This window comes from Bombus vancouverensis, chromosome 4 (assembly GCF_051014615.1).
Source record: "Bombus vancouverensis nearcticus chromosome 4, iyBomVanc1_principal, whole genome shotgun sequence".
NCBI classification, from domain to species: Eukaryota; Metazoa; Arthropoda; class Insecta; order Hymenoptera; family Apidae; genus Bombus; species Bombus vancouverensis.
This window is the reverse complement of record NC_134914.1, coordinates 374,304-395,631: the sequence shown is the minus strand read 5'-3', so window position 1 is coordinate 395,631 and position 21,328 is coordinate 374,304. Positions and strand designations below refer to the sequence as shown.

The 21,328-nt window shown below is 44.0% G+C and overlaps 2 protein-coding genes across 2 annotated transcripts; both read right to left on the bottom strand.

The window, feature by feature from the left end:
• Window positions 1-2,318: 2,318 nt before the first annotated feature.
• Window positions 2,319-11,725, bottom strand: LOC143302564 (uncharacterized). The gene is made up of 2 exons (XM_076617801.1): window positions 10,097-11,725; window positions 2,319-2,525 (listed from the first exon to the last, which is right to left on the bottom strand). Exons 1-2 carry the CDS (start codon window positions 11,513-11,515, stop codon window positions 2,319-2,321), a joined length of 1,626 nt encoding a protein of 541 aa, XP_076473916.1. The 5' UTR covers window positions 11,516-11,725.
• A 909-nt stretch (window positions 11,726-12,634) lies between these two features.
• LOC143302563 (uncharacterized) lies at window positions 12,635-18,255 on the bottom strand. The gene is made up of 2 exons (XM_076617800.1): window positions 16,627-18,255; window positions 12,635-12,673 (listed from the first exon to the last, which is right to left on the bottom strand). The coding sequence occupies exons 1-2, from the start codon at window positions 18,043-18,045 to the stop codon at window positions 12,635-12,637; spliced, it is 1,458 nt and encodes a 485-aa protein (XP_076473915.1). The 5' UTR covers window positions 18,046-18,255.
• Window positions 18,256-21,328: the final 3,073 nt, after the last annotated feature.

The following is a 21,328-nucleotide window of genomic DNA, read 5'->3' as shown; positions in this document are numbered from 1 at the left end:
TTGAAATTTCGAATACTCGAAGTTACAATCGTTCGCAATACGTTTTCACTCTTATTAATTACAAGATTTTAATTTGATAGATTTTCGATAATTTACAAATTGACAAATGCAAACACGTCGATTAACAAGACTGACAAGAACTGGGAACTAATCACACAGAACTGAGGAATTAACTACACTGAACTAAGGAATTATCTCCCTTCTTCTATGTCGCTACGCTTATTTATATTTAGGTCTACCGGCGTTGTGAGGCTCGAATTTGGTTTCTATACAAATTGTTAAAATTTATTTAAATTTCAAATTGGAACCGCTCACTCGCGCTATGGGTAGCTTTAGTCTACGTTACGGCGCGTGCGCGTGTTATATACGTTATATAACATAACGTTATATAACATAACGTTATATGGTATAACGTTATATGGTATAACGTTATAACGTATTACGTTATATAGTATAACGTTATATCGTATTAGATTATATAGTATAACGTTATATAAATTATCGTTATTTGGTATAGCGTTATAACGTATTACATTATACGGTATACCGTTCAAACGTATTACGTTATATATCATAACGTTATATGGTATGTTATAACGTATTACGTTACATAACGTAACGATATATGGTATAACGTTAAATGGTATAACATTAAAACGTAATACGTTATATGGTATAACTCTATAACGTATTACGTTATATGGTATAACGTTATAACAACGTTATATAACATATTACGTTATATAACATAACGTAATGTGGTATAAGGTTTTAACGTTATAAGTTATTTCGTTATATAGTATAACGTTATATAACTTATCACGTAATATAGTATAACGTTAAAGCGTATTACGTTTTATAATATAACGTTATATGGTATAACGTTATAACGTATTACGTTGTATGGTATAACGCTAAAACGTATTACGTTATATATCATAATGTTATACGGTATAACATTATAACGTAATACGTTATATGCTATAACGTTATAATGCATTACGTTATATAACATAACGCTATAATGAACTACGTTTTGTAGTATAGCATTATATGGCATAACGTTGTAATGTATTACGTTATATAGTACAACGTTATAACGCTGCTATTGGTGATATGTCTACAATCAGATGTGCTTTCTACTCCACATACTCTACTCCAATACAGCGCACATCAGCCGGATTTCGCTGTGTCAACTCTGTGCCCTGAAATATCCAGCGTAATTACTGTTTAGCTGATTCTGTATTTGATATTCAATTCAACGTATTTCAGCAGCAATTGGTGACATGTCGACAATTCGATGCGCGTTATACTCCACATTTGCTGCCGAATACTGCTCGTATCAAGCGGTTTACGCAATGTCAACTCTGCGTCCTGTAAAATCCAGCGTATTTGCTGTTGTCGAAAACCCGCTGACGTACACTATATTTGGCCGCAAATGTGGAATATAACGCGCATTGAATTGTCGACATATCAAAAATAGCAGCTAAGTTACGTTCAATAGAATATTTAAGACAGAATGTGTTATACAGTAACTACGTTGAATTTGGCAGGGTCCAGAGTTGACATGACGCAGACCGGCCGATGTGCACCGTATTTGGGAGCGAATTTGGAGTATAAGGCGCATTGAGTTGTCGATACATCTGCAATAGAAATGGAGATACCTTGAAGTAAATATTGAAGGCCGTATATGCAGAACTGCCATAACATTGAATTAGACCTCGACCCGAGTTGACGTAATGTAAAGAGGAGCACGTGCGCTGTATTTGGCAACAAATGTGCAGTATAATGGACATCGAATTGTCGACCTGTCACCAATAGCAGCCGATATACTTTCCATTGAATATTTAAGACAGAATTTGCTAACCTGCAATTTCGCTGGATTTGGCAGGGACCAGATTAAACATAGCGTTAACCTTATGATGCGCGCTGCATTCGTCAGTAAATGTGGAGTATAGCGCGCTTTGAATTGTCGACATATCAATAAAGCTGCCGAGATACGTTCTATTGAATATCGGCGACCGTATGTGCAGAACTGCAGTAACATTGGATTTGGCAGGGACCAGAGTTGACATAGCGTAAACAGGAGTACATGCGCTGTATTAGGCAGTCAATGTGAAGAATAACGCCCATGGAGATGTCGACATATGACCAATAGCAGCCGAGATACGTTCCATTGAATATGCCGGAGATGAAAGGACATCGAAGCCTCCCCTTTGGAACTTCGGGATAATCTCCTAACACCGTAATCTAGATTCTATTGTGGCGGATGAAAAGAGAGTTGAGTGTGTTTCGTCCCGGGACTACCGGTGAACTCGTCAGTAAAGCTGAATGGCTCGTCGTCGATGATGGAAGGCTGATCGTCGTGGGGACGAGATGGTTGTGTCTCCTTCTCTAACGTGCTGCTGGAGGTGATGCCCATGAACTATTGCAATGGCTACATCACTTCCTGGCTTGGTCGTCGTCTCGTATCCGGTCACCTGCTTGGCGTGTTCGTCGTCGGTGGTTGGCTCCTTTCCTGACTCCTTCTTCAGAGGTGCGTGTTCGTCGTCGGTGGTCACCAATGTGGCGGATGAAAAGAGAGTTGAGTGTGTTTCGTCCCGGGACTACCGATGGACTCGTCAGTAAGGCTATGCCAGGTAGTCCGATCCGCTAGATTGGAGACAGCGGTAGATTGATACCGATCCGCCACACTATCATAGGCGTAATTAAACAATTGTCGTCTTTCTATCCGATTATATTTGTTCGAGATTTGTGATAATGAGCTTGGGCTCGAGGCGACAGCCAGTTGCCGAACGTAGCCGCGGTCACGGGATGAACGCTTTGCCTAACAAAGGTATGGAGTAATTCTATAGCTCTCCTTAAAAGAAATATTTGTAGCGACACGCGACAGTAAACATTCCAACGGTTTCTGTCCCGTGACTCGCCACACGCAGATCCTTTTCTTCGGGTATGATAGTTACCAGATGCCGACGCGTCTCCACAGTACGTGATCAGCTAGCCTGAGGGCCTTTGTAAACGCTAAGATCTAGTTACCTAAAGTCCTTCAAACAGACAAACAGTCTTTGTCCCAACTACGGGAAGATAGGGCAGATCTATTTCTTTCAACGAACGACGTCTCCCACTAGCAACTTTCCCTCGAGGGCGGCCAGCATCTTTTCCTAACTACCGTTATGCAGATTCACGAATTAGCAGCAACGTCAATTTCCCTTACATTCCAAACGAAGGCTATCCCCGACAAATCCCATGATCTCGTGTTCTTAGACACACCCCATCATAGTTTTCCTCTGTGGCATCGTCGGGACGAAAGCCATTCCTTCTTGCGGTTCCATCGACGAATAGAGTAACACCTTACGATCAGTGAATATTACGCGTCCGACTTAGATTTTGTGAGCACGTTCATCTATCATCACGTCGATCGCGGATTCGTTATTGAACCTAGTATCATTGTCATTAGTTTCTCGAGTATCTAATTACCACGGTTACTTGTCCAATTCTATGATAATCATACTTGCACTAGTCAATGTCTTCCATATTGCATGACGAAAACGTGTACCCCAAATGAAGATTCGTTTCACGCCCCTAACTCTAATTCTAATGTAAACCCGACAAATATTTGTCGAGTCAACGTCCGAATCTGGGCCCGAGTCGTCCTCGTGGCGGGAGCTTGGGACAGGTAAGGATTCTTCACTGAAGCTATCCATGTTTTATTTTACACTGAAGTTATTTTTATTGACACACACAAAATTGTTACAGAGTTGACACAAACTCACAATGATCACACACTCGCGAAGCTAGTGACAATAGTCTTCGGTTCGATAACGAATCCGCGGACAACGGGATGGTAGTCGTACGCACTCGCAAATATCTAAGTCGGATTCTTTGTTAATATTCACTGACCGTAAGGCGTTAATCGTTTTGTCGATGAGATCGCAAGGGAGAATGACTTTCCGTCCCGGTGATACCTCAGAGGAAAACTATGACGGGGTGTGTCTAAGGACACGAGATCATCGGATTCGTCGGGGATATCCTACGTTCGGAAAGTAAGGGAAATTGACGTTGCTGCTAATTGGCCAATCTCCATATCGGTAGTTAGAAAAGGATGCTAGCCACCCTCGAGGGAAGGTTGCTAGTGGGAGACGACGTTCGTGGAAAAATAGGTCTCTCCTGTTTTCCTGTAACTGGGACAGAGACTGTTTATCTGTTGAAGGATTTTAGGTAACTAGATATTAGTGTTTATAGATGTCCTTGGGCTAGCCGATCACGTACTGCGGAGACGCGTCGGCATCTGGTGAACATCCTGCCCGGAGAATAGGATCTGCGTGTGGCGAGCTGCGGGACAGAAACCGTTGGAATGTTTACTGCCACGTGCCGCTACAAATCTTTCTTTTAAGGAGAGCTATAGGGTTACTCAATGCCTTTGTTAGACGGAGAGTTCATCCCGTTGACCGTGGCTACGTTCGGCGACTAATTGTCACCTTGAGCCCAAGCTCATTGTCACAAGTCTCAAACAAATACAATTGGGTAGAATGACGGCAAATCGCTTAATTACAACTGTAGACTCCAACTACAATGCCCCTATGGATCCTCTCGAGGTTTCAGAGGGAAGTGTCCTCTTATCTCCGACAAATTTAAGACAGAATCTGCAAAACTGCAATTACGCTGGATTTGCTAGGGCACAGAGCTGACATAGCGCAAACCGACTGACGGGCGCTGTATTTGCCAGCAAATATGGAGTATATCGCTCACCCAATTGTCGACATAACACCAAAGCAGCCGAGGTACGTTCCATTCAAAAGGAGCCACCCGCGGATCCACAGCTGCAGGCGGCAACGGGGAAGGCTCCCCGCCGCAAGGCGACCCTAAGCCCGCGGACAAAGAAGCTGGCACGGAGGAAGCCAGAGAAGCGACGACGCTAGGGGGCCGGAAATGCGCATCCTCCAGACGAACCTAGGAAGATCAAGGCGAGCGCAAGACCTGCTCCACCAAATCATACGGGAGAGCCCGGTCGCCCTAGCGGTGGCGGAACCGCCACCGCCAAGATGGAAGGTTAAGGAGATGAACGGGGATCTACTCCGGGCGGCTGCCATAGCAACAGCTTGGAGCTGGGAGGCCCCGACGACGACGACCGAGACAGACGTGGAAGAGGAGGCCGAGAACCTACGCCGAGCCATGACAGCAATCTGCGACGCATCCATGCCACGTGCCATACTAGGTACGGTGCGAAGCAGGGCAGTCTATTTGTTACGACCGTTCGCGGAGAGACGCGGTCGCGAGGAAAACGCGTCAGCGAGAGGCGTAAATTTTCGCTACGATTCGGTGAATCGACGCCGCGAAGTAGTCGTTCCCCTGTTTCGGGTAGGATAACAGAGGTGGTTGATTGAATCTGACACAGTAGTAAGTTATATTTCACCGTTTATTCCACAACTTCTAACGAGGAGAGTTACACTGGTGCGTGTGTACGAGATGATTGAGTGACTGATCTGCGGGTGTGTCTACCCGCTCGAAGGATGTTGACCGTTCGAAGGATGTAGAATCAGTGGTCTTGGGAAACGATGCTGTCTCGGAGGAAGGCTAAGGATCAGTGTCTCTAGCGCACGGGACCATCGGATTTGTTGGTGACGATTTTGGCTAAGAGAGTGAGGGAAATAGGCTTCGTTGTTAATTGGTTAAACGAAGGTTGGTGGATTAGGAAGGGTCTTAGCTGCCCTTGATAGAAAGTTGTTATTAGGAAGCATCGTACGTGGAAAAACCCAACTTTCCCTTGCCAAGCCGTAGTAAACAATAGTCTTTAGAAACTGATTTAGAAAAGGACATTTGTTGGGTCTGAAGGACCTTAACGAGCAAATTACTCGGGTTTATGACGGGTACTTAGGCTATTGAGGGTACGCCGTACGGAAGAGCGGACATCTGGTGTCCGTCTGGCCCGCGGTGTGTGACCTGGGCCAGGCAGAGAGTCACGCGGCGTAACAACGCCTATTCGTTTAAATCAAATTTAAATTTTTGATTTTGTTTAATTTATTTTCTGTTTAATTTGAATTTAATCGGAAAAGAAAAATTGAAATGATATGATTGTATATGAAATATTGATTTAAGATTTCCGATTAATACGATAGTTGCTGCCACCAGAAATAGTCCTTATACTATTTCAATTAGAGAAAATTTTTGTTTTCAAATAGTTAATTGATAATTAATTACTTATGGGTAGCGTTAACTGAGGTTTAGGCTACTGATAGATAAATTCCACGTTTTCGGCTAACCTGCTATGTGCAAGAGTACTGGCACGGGAGAGGATTAAAGTTGGATAAAATAAATATTCGATTTCGTTGCACAGAATTTATTTAGGTTTGAATATCGAATTATTTAAATTGTTCTATATATCGGGTTTACATTAGAATTAGGGTTAGGGGCGTGAAACGAATCTTCGTTTGGGTTACACGTTGTCGTTGTGCAATAGAGAAGACATTGACTAGTGCAAATACGATTATTATAGAACCGGACAAGTAACCGCGGTAGTTAGGTGCTCGAGAAACTAATGACAATGACCCTAGGTTCAATAACGAATCCGCGGTCGACGGGATGATAGATGAACGTACTCACAAAATCTAAGTCGGACGCGTAATATTCACTGGTCGTAAAGAGTTACTCCTTTCATCAATGAGATCGCGAGAAAGAATGTCTTTCCCGTCCCGATGATACCACAGAGGAAAACTATAATGGGGTGTGTCTAACGACACGAGATCATCGGATTCGTCGAGAAAAGCCTTCGTTCAGAAAGTAAGGGAAATTGGCGTTGCTGCTAATTGGTCAATCTCCATATCGGTGGTTAGAAAAAGATGCTAGCCGCCCTCGAGGGAAAGTTGCTAGTGGGAGACGCCGCTCGTTGAAAAATATGTCTCCCCTATCTTCCCGTAGTTGGGACAAAGACCGTTTGTCTGTTTGAAGGACTTTAGTTGACTAAATCTTAAGATTTATAACTGGCCCTCGAGCTAGCCGAACATGTACTGCGGAGACGCATCGACATCTGGCAATCATCTTACTCGAAGAATAGGGTCTGCGTGTGGCAAGCCACGGGACAGAAACCGTTGGAATGTTTACTGTCGCGTGTCGTCACGAATATTTCTTTTAAGGAGAGCTATAGAATTACTCCATACCTTTGTTAGACAAAGCGTTCATCCCGTGACCGCGGCTACGTTCGGCGACTGACTGTCGCCTCGAGCCCAAGCTCATTATCACAACTCTCGAACAATTACAATCGGATTGAATAACTACAATTGTTCAATTACAGACTCCGGTGTTCTTTCATCTCCGACATATATATATATAATAATATATAATATATAATATATATATAATATATAATATATATATAAAATGTGTATATATATATATATATACATTTTAAATGTGATACTGTTAGGTTATCTATTTTATGTTTGTTAAATATATGTGTATTTATTTAATTTTATATTTTCCCCCTTTTCTTAATTAGTTATATATATATTTTTTTATATTTGTAGTTGCGCATAGAATTTATTAAAGAAAAGTGTTAACAATTTGTTTTCATGATTTGTTTCTCGCGCCTGACTTCCATTAATCCCTAATATTCCTGTCGCCATGACGCGTGTAAATCCAACATGGCTGCTCATAAATGTCATCAGTAAAGTTATAGTGACGGGTCTTTAGTTTTGTTTGATATCGAAGTAATATTCCGTCTGCCGCTCGTTTTTCCTTATTCTACCGCAATTAGAACATTTATTTATCAATATTGTTTTGAAGTGACAATAGTATTGTGCGTGTGAATATACGTATATATATATATATTTATGTTGTGTGTCATTTTAATATGGCTAATGTTTTGTAATTCTTCGATTGCGTTATTGATTGTTTTGAGTAGTTTATTTTATAGAGTATTCGATAATATAAAACATACGCACACATACATGTATATATATATATGTAATATCGTGATGTAATATGTTTACAAAAAGTGGACAATAGAGATGTTAATCAGACAGAAAAGACGATTGTGGCTTAACTTGAACTATTCATACCAAACGTACAGAAAACAGCGCAATCCACACTCTCTCGGCAACGCCACTCGCAACCTCCGTCTCCGCTCGACTCGCACTCGGCTTCTCGACTCGCACTCTCGTTCTCGACTCGCACACTGTTTCTCGACTAACTCTCTCTGGCCGTTGTCGCATTCTGTTGCCCTTTTCCTAGGCCCACCGCACACGTGTTCTGCAGACGCTCGTGGCCAGGGTCACGTAGGTCTTTTCCACGAAACTATGCACTTGAAAAGACCGATGACACATTGATGGGCCCGACGGCGCCTCGGCTCTCGCGACACTGTTCATAGTTCGCCCGATATTTCCCAGGTCTTTCGTCCACGATACTACATTCGGCCATCCTGCAATAACATCTGCCCTCAGATGTTGCCTTCTATCTCGCTGTCATCAGATGCGTCACTTTCGGCGTTTAGGACCCAAGGTTTCATAAAATCGAGGTGTGTGCGGGTCCTTCCTTCGGTACTGCTTCGCACGCTTTCTTCTTTTCTTGTAATTTCGCAGGTTCCCTTCTAGCTTACCTATGTTTCGCTCGGTTAGGCTACAGTCAAGGCAGTTGGATACCACGTGTTCGACCCTTTCGCGTAACCCCTTGAACCAGAAGTCCTTCTTGACCATAGCTTCTGTTTTGGTAACCTCGAAATGCCCACGCTCGTGCGCTTGCCTGACTACCTGAGCCCGCATCGCCTTCGATACTACTATTAGCACATCGTCCTTACACTCCTTATACAAAATATTGTTTCTTACTACCTGCCCATCGGCCTGACTGCACGTTGCGGCGTCCAAAATCCTACGGACTTCGATGTCCTTGTTCTGTGCCTGTTACGACCGTTCGCGGAGAGACGTGATCGCGAGATAGCACGTCAACGAGAGTTGTAAATTCTCGCTACGATTATGTTAATCGACGCCGCGAAATAGTCGTTCCCCTGTTTCGTTTAGGATAACAGAGGTGGTTTAATGAATATAGCACTGTGTTAACACTAATAAATTAACGTTTATTTCAACAACTTATTAATTAGAAGGATATAAATGGAACAACAAAAGAAATGTAACTACGTAATGCGCGATATAAGATATGTATTGACTGTTTGGCTTCTCGAAACGTTCTGAACGCCTTTCGATTTTTTTCGTTTTTTCTGGAAGGCGACCCCCACTACGTTCGGATCACGCCACATTCTTTTACTGCGAGGTAAAATACGGGCCACGAGTCGACGTTTCTGGAAGTCGCCCTGCTTAATGAACCACGCGCTTGCCACTACAATGTTTGTTTGCCGGGCAGACGCGACGATCCGTCTGCGACATTATAGTGGCGCGATCGATAGTTAAGAATATGATCTATGGCAAGCCGCATGGCGTAACAGTGCCCTTCTCAACCGTGCAATCAGCCCGTCTTCACTCTCCGTTACATACATAGTGCTCGGCAGGGGGTTCCTACTCGGAGCATCTACATGCTGCATACTTTTCCCCGGCCGATGACACACCTGATACTTAATCTCGCCTAGTAACAAGGCCCATCTAGCCACACGCACACACAAATCTTTCTTTCTAACTACACCTATCGGACTCGCATACTCCGAGTCTGACGATTTGATGACACCCTCGTTTGTCCACGCTTCCATCAAATCATCTTCTTCCTTTCTTTCCGACGGCGCCAGTCTTCGCGGTCTTCGCGCTACCGGCTTGTCGCTTTCCAAAACTACTTTTGCGGTTATCCCGACGTCTCTCTTCTTCTCCGGCCTATAACCTTTAATAATATCCCTAATGGCTTCACGGTAATGAGATTCTCGTACATGTGACAAGTCGATCTCGTCGGATTGTTCTATCGCGTTTACCCTCAGTACATCCGGCGCGTCCTCGTGACCGTCGGTCTGATCGTCGAGTCGTAAAAATGTCACCTCGCCCCGTTTGACTCGCAACTCTACCTGATCCAAAAGATCAGTGCCTAACAACAGGCCGTGCTTCGTCAATATTTTGTTTGAGACAACGTGCAAAGTGATTGGCAGTTTACACCCATCAACCGTCATTACCTTAGTGAATTCACCCCAGGTCTTATTGCCAGCGGAACCAAAACCGTCGAACTTAAGCTTGCAGTTTCCCAGAGGTGGTGATCCTAACCTCACATACTCATCCGCTCGTATGAACGTAAGGTCACTACCTGTATCCACTAACGAGACAAACCTGCAGCCATCTATCGACACGTCCTTCACGTACTTTTTCCTCTCCGGTCTTGAGATTACGTAAGTCTTTACTTGTCGCGCTGTACAATTCGCCGCCACATGTCCAAGCCTGTTGCACTCGAAACACCTAACACCTTCTCCCCTCTCCGGACACTTAACACTTAGATGATCCTCACTACCGCAAATGAAGCATCTTCTTTTCTTCATTGCATCTACAGATTGACTGGGCTTCCCGTTCTTCTGGGTTTTAGCCGGCTTCACAATCGACTTTGCTCTGCGACTCTTCTGCTCTTCGTACATCACTAACCTCTTCCTCAACTCTTTGATTGACGTAGCGCCGTACAATACAGCCTTATTGTTCTCGTCGTCTATTATTCCATCCACTATGTATTCCACCTTTGCTTCCTCCTCCATGTCCACATGGCTGGCTATCTCGAGCATGCGGTACATGTAAGCCAAATATGCTTCATCACTCTCCTTTTTTGTTTCTTCAAGTTTCTGATGAACTTGCCTACTGTTGACTTTCCTCGAAAATTCTTTCACTAGCCCCCTCTTCAACTCATGCCAAGTGCTGCCATGACACTCGAAGCTCGCAAATATTTTCGCTGATCCCTTCAGCAGCTTCCTTGCGTAGACTGCCTTCTGCCCATCCGACCACATGCACGTATCAGCGACTTCCTCGAACGACTCGAACCATCGTTCGACATTTTCACCTCTGTTGCCACTAAACGACTCTAATGCATCTTCGACGTCTCTAAAACTCAGTGTCGAACCAACACATGCCCTTCGACAACATTCGTCACGGTCCTGATGCACCCTTCGCGTATCTCTCTTGTATCCTCTTGCGTTTTTCTTGTCATCTTCATCCTCACTTTCGTCGTCGCTTTCTTCTTCCGACGATATGTCATTACCATCCATGGCCGCTCGTAGCCGTGCGCGTAATTCTACTTTTCTTCCCGTCGTTTTTAAACCCAACCTAGCGAGGCGCTCCTTCAACTCCTTCGTATTCATTTTCTCAACATCCTCACCTTCGTTACAATCACGCTCAGCTCTCTGTACATTTTCTAAATCTCGTTGACCGGTTAGCTCTTCACCGCCCGTCGATCCCTTACGATACGATTGTCCAACCCTACACGCCCGATTCAGCCTTGCAATCAGCACTGACCTCGCACCCGATATAGGGAGGTTCATTCGCGCGAGCTTATTCCTCAGCTCCTCCAGCGTCGAACCCTCTTCACCCGACAATCGTTCGTCCCCGACGTTTGCCATTTTTCACACTACACAAACTTAAACAGACAACGATAACGTCTTTTACCGCACCGCGTACCGGTAAATTCACAACTAGCTCGAATAGCTCTGTTAAACCGTTTCGTTTTCTGTCTTGTCCAATCCCGGACGAGCCCCCAAAAATATGTAATATCGTGATGTAATATGTTCACAAAGAGTGGACAATAGAGATGTTAATCGGACAGAAAAGACGATTGTGGCTTAACTTGAACTATTCATACCAAACGTACAGAAAACAGCGCAATCCACACTCTCTCGGCAACGCCACTCGCAACCTCCGTCTCCGCTCGACTCGCACTCGGCTCCTCGACTCGCACTCTCGTTCTCGACTCGCACACTGTTTCCCGACTAACTGTTGTCGCATTCCATTGCCCTTTTCCTAGGCCCACCGCACACGTGTTCTGCAGACGCTCGTGGCCAGGGTCACGTAGGTCTTTTCCACGAAACTATGCACTTGAAAAGACCGATGACACATTGATGGGCCCGACGGCGCCTCGGCTCTCGCGACATTGTTCATAGTTCGCCCGATATTTCCCAGGCCTTTCGTCCACGATACTACATATATATATATATATATATATATATATATATATATATGTCGGAGATGAAAGAACACCGGAGTCTGTAATTGAACAATTGTAGTTATTCAATCCGATTGTAATTGTTCGAGAGTTGTGATAATGAGCTTGGGCTCGAGGCGACAGTCAGTCGCCGAACGTTGTTATTAGGAAGCATCGTACGTGGAAAAACCCAACTTTCCCTTGCCAAGCCGTAGTAAACAATAGTCTTTAGAAACTGATTTAGAAAAGGACATTTGTTGGGTCTGAAGGACCTTAACGAGCAAATTACTCGGGTTTATGACGGGTACTTAGGCTATTGAGGGTACGCCGTACGGAAGAGCGGACATCTGGTGTCCGTCTGGCCCGCGGTGTGTGACCTGGGCCAGGCAGAGAGTCACGCGGCGTAACAACGCCTATTCGTTTAAATCAAATTTAAATTTTTGATTTTGTTTAATTTATTTTCTGTTTAATTTGAATTTAATCGGAAAAGAAAAATTGAAATGATATGATTGTATATGAAATATTGATTTAAGATTTCCGATTAATACGATAGTTGCTGCCACCAGAAATAGTCCTTATACTATTTCAATTAGAGAAAATTTTTGTTTTCAAATAGTTAATTGATAATTAATTACTTATGGGTAGCGTTAACTGAGGTTTAGGCTACTGATAGATAAATTCCACGTTTTCGGCTAACCTGCTATGTGCAAGAGTACTGGCACGGGAGAGGATTAAAGTTGGATAAAATAAATATTCGATTTCGTTGCACAGAATTTATTTAGGTTTGAATATCGAATTATTTAAATTGTTCTATATATCGGGTTTACATTAGAATTAGGGTTAGGGGCGTGAAACGAATCTTCGTTTGGGTTACACGTTGTCGTTGTGCAATAGAGAAGACATTGACTAGTGCAAATACGATTATTATAGAACCGGACAAGTAACCGCGGTAGTTAGGTGCTCGAGAAACTAATGACAATGACCCTAGGTTCAATAACGAATCCGCGGTCGACGGGATGATAGATGAACGTACTCACAAAATCTAAGTCGGACGCGTAATATTCACTGGTCGTAAAGAGTTACTCCTTTCATCAATGAGATCGCGAGAAAGAATGTCTTTCCCGTCCCGATGATACCACAGAGGAAAACTATAATGGGGTGTGTCTAACGACACGAGATCATCGGATTCGTCGAGAAAAGCCTTCGTTCAGAAAGTAAGGGAAATTGGCGTTGCTGCTAATTGGTCAATCTCCATATCGGTGGTTAGAAAAAGATGCTAGCCGCCCTCGAGGGAAAGTTGCTAGTGGGAGACGCCGCTCGTTGAAAAATATGTCTCCCCTATCTTCCCGTAGTTGGGACAAAGACCGTTTGTCTGTTTGAAGGACTTTAGTTGACTAAATCTTAAGATTTATAACTGGCCCTCGAGCTAGCCGAACATGTACTGCGGAGACGCATCGACATCTGGCAATCATCTTACTCGAAGAATAGGGTCTGCGTGTGGCAAGCCACGGGACAGAAACCGTTGGAATGTTTACTGTCGCGTGTCGTCACGAATATTTCTTTTAAGGAGAGCTATAGAATTACTCCATACCTTTGTTAGACAAAGCGTTCATCCCGTGACCGCGGCTACGTTCGGCGACTGACTGTCGCCTCGAGCCCAAGCTCATTATCACAACTCTCGAACAATTACAATCGGATTGAATAACTACAATTGTTCAATTACAGACTCCGGTGTTCTTTCATCTCCGACATATATATATATAATAATATATAATATATAATATATATATAATATATAATATATATATAAAATGTGTATATATATATATATATACATTTTAAATGTGATACTGTTAGGTTATCTATTTTATGTTTGTTAAATATATGTGTATTTATTTAATTTTATATTTTCCCCCTTTTCTTAATTAGTTATATATATATTTTTTTATATTTGTAGTTGCGCATAGAATTTATTAAAGAAAAGTGTTAACAATTTGTTTTCATGATTTGTTTCTCGCGCCTGACTTCCATTAATCCCTAATATTCCTGTCGCCATGACGCGTGTAAATCCAACATGGCTGCTCATAAATGTCATCAGTAAAGTTATAGTGACGGGTCTTTAGTTTTGTTTGATATCGAAGTAATATTCCGTCTGCCGCTCGTTTTTCCTTATTCTACCGCAATTAGAACATTTATTTATCAATATTGTTTTGAAGTGACAATAGTATTGTGCGTGTGAATATACGTATATATATATATATTTATGTTGTGTGTCATTTTAATATGGCTAATGTTTTGTAATTCTTCGATTGCGTTATTGATTGTTTTGAGTAGTTTATTTTATAGAGTATTCGATAATATAAAACATACGCACACATACATGTATATATATATATGTAATATCGTGATGTAATATGTTTACAAAAAGTGGACAATAGAGATGTTAATCAGACAGAAAAGACGATTGTGGCTTAACTTGAACTATTCATACCAAACGTACAGAAAACAGCGCAATCCACACTCTCTCGGCAACGCCACTCGCAACCTCCGTCTCCGCTCGACTCGCACTCGGCTTCTCGACTCGCACTCTCGTTCTCGACTCGCACACTGTTTCTCGACTAACTCTCTCTGGCCGTTGTCGCATTCTGTTGCCCTTTTCCTAGGCCCACCGCACACGTGTTCTGCAGACGCTCGTGGCCAGGGTCACGTAGGTCTTTTCCACGAAACTATGCACTTGAAAAGACCGATGACACATTGATGGGCCCGACGGCGCCTCGGCTCTCGCGACACTGTTCATAGTTCGCCCGATATTTCCCAGGTCTTTCGTCCACGATACTACATTCGGCCATCCTGCAATAACATCTGCCCTCAGATGTTGCCTTCTATCTCGCTGTCATCAGATGCGTCACTTTCGGCGTTTAGGACCCAAGGTTTCATAAAATCGAGGTGTGTGCGGGTCCTTCCTTCGGTACTGCTTCGCACGCTTTCTTCTTTTCTTGTAATTTCGCAGGTTCCCTTCTAGCTTACCTATGTTTCGCTCGGTTAGGCTACAGTCAAGGCAGTTGGATACCACGTGTTCGACCCTTTCGCGTAACCCCTTGAACCAGAAGTCCTTCTTGACCATAGCTTCTGTTTTGGTAACCTCGAAATGCCCACGCTCGTGCGCTTGCCTGACTACCTGAGCCCGCATCGCCTTCGATACTACTATTAGCACATCGTCCTTACACTCCTTATACAAAATATTGTTTCTTACTACCTGCCCATCGGCCTGACTGCACGTTGCGGCGTCCAAAATCCTACGGACTTCGATGTCCTTGTTCTGTGCCTGTTACGACCGTTCGCGGAGAGACGTGATCGCGAGATAGCACGTCAACGAGAGTTGTAAATTCTCGCTACGATTATGTTAATCGACGCCGCGAAATAGTCGTTCCCCTGTTTCGTTTAGGATAACAGAGGTGGTTTAATGAATATAGCACTGTGTTAACACTAATAAATTAACGTTTATTTCAACAACTTATTAATTAGAAGGATATAAATGGAACAACAAAAGAAATGTAACTACGTAATGCGCGATATAAGATATGTATTGACTGTTTGGCTTCTCGAAACGTTCTGAACGCCTTTCGATTTTTTTCGTTTTTTCTGGAAGGCGACCCCCACTACGTTCGGATCACGCCACATTCTTTTACTGCGAGGTAAAATACGGGCCACGAGTCGACGTTTCTGGAAGTCGCCCTGCTTAATGAACCACGCGCTTGCCACTACAATGTTTGTTTGCCGGGCAGACGCGACGATCCGTCTGCGACATTATAGTGGCGCGATCGATAGTTAAGAATATGATCTATGGCAAGCCGCATGGCGTAACAGTGCCCTTCTCAACCGTGCAATCAGCCCGTCTTCACTCTCCGTTACATACATAGTGCTCGGCAGGGGGTTCCTACTCGGAGCATCTACATGCTGCATACTTTTCCCCGGCCGATGACACACCTGATACTTAATCTCGCCTAGTAACAAGGCCCATCTAGCCACACGCACACACAAATCTTTCTTTCTAACTACACCTATCGGACTCGCATACTCCGAGTCTGACGATTTGATGACACCCTCGTTTGTCCACGCTTCCATCAAATCATCTTCTTCCTTTCTTTCCGACGGCGCCAGTCTTCGCGGTCTTCGCGCTACCGGCTTGTCGCTTTCCAAAACTACTTTTGCGGTTATCCCGACGTCTCTCTTCTTCTCCGGCCTATAACCTTTAATAATATCCCTAATGGCTTCACGGTAATGAGATTCTCGTACATGTGACAAGTCGATCTCGTCGGATTGTTCTATCGCGTTTACCCTCAGTACATCCGGCGCGTCCTCGTGACCGTCGGTCTGATCGTCGAGTCGTAAAAATGTCACCTCGCCCCGTTTGACTCGCAACTCTACCTGATCCAAAAGATCAGTGCCTAACAACAGGCCGTGCTTCGTCAATATTTTGTTTGAGACAACGTGCAAAGTGATTGGCAGTTTACACCCATCAACCGTCATTACCTTAGTGAATTCACCCCAGGTCTTATTGCCAGCGGAACCAAAACCGTCGAACTTAAGCTTGCAGTTTCCCAGAGGTGGTGATCCTAACCTCACATACTCATCCGCTCGTATGAACGTAAGGTCACTACCTGTATCCACTAACGAGACAAACCTGCAGCCATCTATCGACACGTCCTTCACGTACTTTTTCCTCTCCGGTCTTGAGATTACGTAAGTCTTTACTTGTCGCGCTGTACAATTCGCCGCCACATGTCCAAGCCTGTTGCACTCGAAACACCTAACACCTTCTCCCCTCTCCGGACACTTAACACTTAGATGATCCTCACTACCGCAAATGAAGCATCTTCTTTTCTTCATTGCATCTACAGATTGACTGGGCTTCCCGTTCTTCTGGGTTTTAGCCGGCTTCACAATCGACTTTGCTCTGCGACTCTTCTGCTCTTCGTACATCACTAACCTCTTCCTCAACTCTTTGATTGACGTAGCGCCGTACAATACAGCCTTATTGTTCTCGTCGTCTATTATTCCATCCACTATGTATTCCACCTTTGCTTCCTCCTCCATGTCCACATGGCTGGCTATCTCGAGCATGCGGTACATGTAAGCCAAATATGCTTCATCACTCTCCTTTTTTGTTTCTTCAAGTTTCTGATGAACTTGCCTACTGTTGACTTTCCTCGAAAATTCTTTCACTAGCCCCCTCTTCAACTCATGCCAAGTGCTGCCATGACACTCGAAGCTCGCAAATATTTTCGCTGATCCCTTCAGCAGCTTCCTTGCGTAGACTGCCTTCTGCCCATCCGACCACATGCACGTATCAGCGACTTCCTCGAACGACTCGAACCATCGTTCGACATTTTCACCTCTGTTGCCACTAAACGACTCTAATGCATCTTCGACGTCTCTAAAACTCAGTGTCGAACCAACACATGCCCTTCGACAACATTCGTCACGGTCCTGATGCACCCTTCGCGTATCTCTCTTGTATCCTCTTGCGTTTTTCTTGTCATCTTCATCCTCACTTTCGTCGTCGCTTTCTTCTTCCGACGATATGTCATTACCATCCATGGCCGCTCGTAGCCGTGCGCGTAATTCTACTTTTCTTCCCGTCGTTTTTAAACCCAACCTAGCGAGGCGCTCCTTCAACTCCTTCGTATTCATTTTCTCAACATCCTCACCTTCGTTACAATCACGCTCAGCTCTCTGTACATTTTCTAAATCTCGTTGACCGGTTAGCTCTTCACCGCCCGTCGATCCCTTACGATACGATTGTCCAACCCTACACGCCCGATTCAGCCTTGCAATCAGCACTGACCTCGCACCCGATATAGGGAGGTTCATTCGCGCGAGCTTATTCCTCAGCTCCTCCAGCGTCGAACCCTCTTCACCCGACAATCGTTCGTCCCCGACGTTTGCCATTTTTCACACTACACAAACTTAAACAGACAACGATAACGTCTTTTACCGCACCGCGTACCGGTAAATTCACAACTAGCTCGAATAGCTCTGTTAAACCGTTTCGTTTTCTGTCTTGTCCAATCCCGGACGAGCCCCCAAAAATATGTAATATCGTGATGTAATATGTTCACAAAGAGTGGACAATAGAGATGTTAATCGGACAGAAAAGACGATTGTGGCTTAACTTGAACTATTCATACCAAACGTACAGAAAACAGCGCAATCCACACTCTCTCGGCAACGCCACTCGCAACCTCCGTCTCCGCTCGACTCGCACTCGGCTCCTCGACTCGCACTCTCGTTCTCGACTCGCACACTGTTTCCCGACTAACTGTTGTCGCATTCCATTGCCCTTTTCCTAGGCCCACCGCACACGTGTTCTGCAGACGCTCGTGGCCAGGGTCACGTAGGTCTTTTCCACGAAACTATGCACTTGAAAAGACCGATGACACATTGATGGGCCCGACGGCGCCTCGGCTCTCGCGACATTGTTCATAGTTCGCCCGATATTTCCCAGGCCTTTCGTCCACGATACTACATATATATATATATATATATATATATATATATATATATATGTCGGAGATGAAAGAACACCGGAGTCTGTAATTGAACAATTGTAGTTATTCAATCCGATTGTAATTGTTCGAGAGTTGTGATAATGAGCTTGGGCTCGAGGCGACAGTCAGTCGCCGAACGTAGCCGCGGTCACGGGATGAACGCTTTGTCTAACAAAGGTATGGAGTAATTCTATAGCTCTCCTTAAAAGAAATATTCGTGGCGACACGCGACAGTAAACATTCCAACGGTTTCTGTCCCGTGGCTCGCCACACGCAGACCCTATTCTTCGCGTAAGATGATTGCCAGATGTCGATGCGTCTCCGCAGTACATGTTCGGCTAGCCCGAGGGCCCGTTATAAATCTTAAGGTTTAGTTAACTAAAGTCCTTCAAACAGACAAACAGTCTTTGTTCCAACTGCGGGAAGATAGGGGAGACATATTTTTCAACGAGCGGCGTCTCCCACTAGCAACTTTCCCTCGAGGGCGGCTAGCATCTTTTTCTAACCACCGATATGGAGATTGACCAATTAGCAGCAACGTCAATTTCCCTTACTTTCTGAACGAAGGCTTTTCTCGACGAATCCAATGATCTCGTATCCTTAGACACACCCCATTATAGTTTTCCTCTGTGGCATCATCGGGACGGGAAAGGCATTCTCGTTCGCGATCTCACTGATGAAAGGAGTAACCCTTTACGACCAGTGAATATCACGCATCCGACTTAGATTTTGTGACTACGTTCATCTATCATCCCGTCGACCGTCGTTATTGAACCTAGGATCATTGTCATTAGTTTCTCGAGTGCCTAACTACCACGGTTACTTGTCCGGCTCTATAATAATCGTATTTGCACTAGTCAATGTCTTCTCTATTGCACAACGACAACGTGTAACCCAAACGAAGATTCGTTTCACGCCCCTAACCCTAATTCTAATGTCCTCTCCGACATCAGAAGTGGGATCAGTGCCGATTATAACAGTGCAAGAGCTTACGGCCATCGTGCGCGAGTTAATTCCGTCGCTAGTGCAAAAATCGAGTGTGGAACCTAACAATTTTTCGACTCCGCTGCATGGTGCGCAGCTACCAATCTGATTATGGAGGAAGATCCTTTACAAAGCAGTGCCCTGAATATAATTTCAATACCGAGTGTCGAATCGACTTCTACGTAGTGGAGGCGCTAACTGGTAGATCAAGCCATCCGGGTGAGTCGTTTCCATTTTACCCCGATTTCGGAGCCGAGTGTTCGCTAATTAAAGAATCCGTAGTCTTGAGAATCTCTGGCAAAAGAACGATTTATATAGTAGTAATGCGAGGAATAAGAAATATTGGTACTAAACGTATCGCTCAAATCTTGTCCATTGCAGGTGTCGGTGGTTAGAGATAAACTTTTCATGTTCTCGCTGATAGTTATTTAACAATACGATATCGCGATTGCTCGTTAAATTTTAAGCCAAGATTTTGACGTAATATTACACAAAATAGCCTCGCTATGTGTAAAACAAAAATAATTAATGCCTGTAATAAAACCGCTGAAAACGAGATCGATGTAAATGAAGTTGACAATGAGGTACGTGGTAGTGATAAAAGTCGATTAATCTTTCTTTTCGAAAATTCAGAGATTCATCCGTTACGGGTTCCCTACGTACTCGTACAAAAAATACAGGCCAGTTAGAAGTACAATTAATTGATCCTAACATCGCCGTACAAGGAGTCCTAATAGACTTCGCGAGCGCAGAATAGTACGTGATAGAACAAGCGACTTAATTACAGCCAAAAATCATAAAGCCTAGTAATTCACCGTTCGCGAGCCCTGTGTTACTCGTGAAGACGAACAATGGTTCAGATAGATGATAGGTAGATTTTCGAGAACTAAATAAATATACGGTCGCGGATCGGTATCCTTTACCCCTCACTGCGGATCAAGTCGCGAGATTGCAAAAGCGAGATATTTTATTATTCTGGACATGGCCGGTGGGTTTCTCCAAATCCCTATTCATCCTAATTCTAGGAAGTATACAGCATTGATTACCCTCGATGAACAATTTGGATAATAAGTTGTTGTTTTCTTCGAATTCTTTTGTGCCTTTGTTCGACCCATTCGATGTCCTTTATTTGCATAACATAAGTGCGTGCGCGTTTAATGTTTCTTCCGGAAGTCATTTTCGGGACGGCGATACTATGCTGATCCTGTCGAAGATGGGGATTCTTGTACTTTCGGACAATAGCGGATCAACAGAGGTGTCCTAACGAGTAAAGAATTCCAAGATTTCTGGCAAGGTAAACACTAAAACTCCTCTTAATCTCAATCGGCGCGAGTAGGGCCAACGGTCAAGTAGAGCGTATTACGGGTACGTTGAAAATTATGTTCACGATCATAGAAACGACCGGGCGATCGTGGCTAGACGCGGTTGGCAAAATACGGCTGGCTTTAAATTGCACCACCAACCGCGTGACTAAATCGAGCCCATTGGAACTATTAATTGGTGGAACAGCAAAGACCTTACGACTCGTTGATACCCGATAATATCGAAGAAAAAGAAGTAGATATCTCTGATGTAAGACAGCGGGCAATAGAGGATATAGAAATTAGTGCTAGGTACGATAAAGGTGGAGTTGACAAAACTAAAGCTAAGGTAGTTAGGTTTAACCTTGGTGATTTTGTATTATGCAAAAACGAGGAAAG

Excerpts from the sequence above, each read along its gene's own strand:
- LOC143302564 (XM_076617801.1), bottom strand. The coding sequence starts at position 11,515 with ATGGCAAACGTCGGGGACGAACGATTGTCGGGTGAAGAGGGTTCGACG. Across the intron at positions 2,526-10,096 it reads CCTGGGGTGAATTCACTAAG|GAGTCAGGAAAGGAGCCAAC; the intron begins GTAATGACGGTT and ends CCTCTGAAGAAG.
- LOC143302563 (XM_076617800.1), bottom strand. The coding sequence starts at position 18,045 with ATGGCAAACGTCGGGGACGAACGATTGTCGGGTGAAGAGGGTTCGACG. Across the intron at positions 12,674-16,626 it reads CCTGGGGTGAATTCACTAAG|TATAAGGACTATTTCTGGTG; the intron begins GTAATGACGGTT and ends TAATTGAAATAG.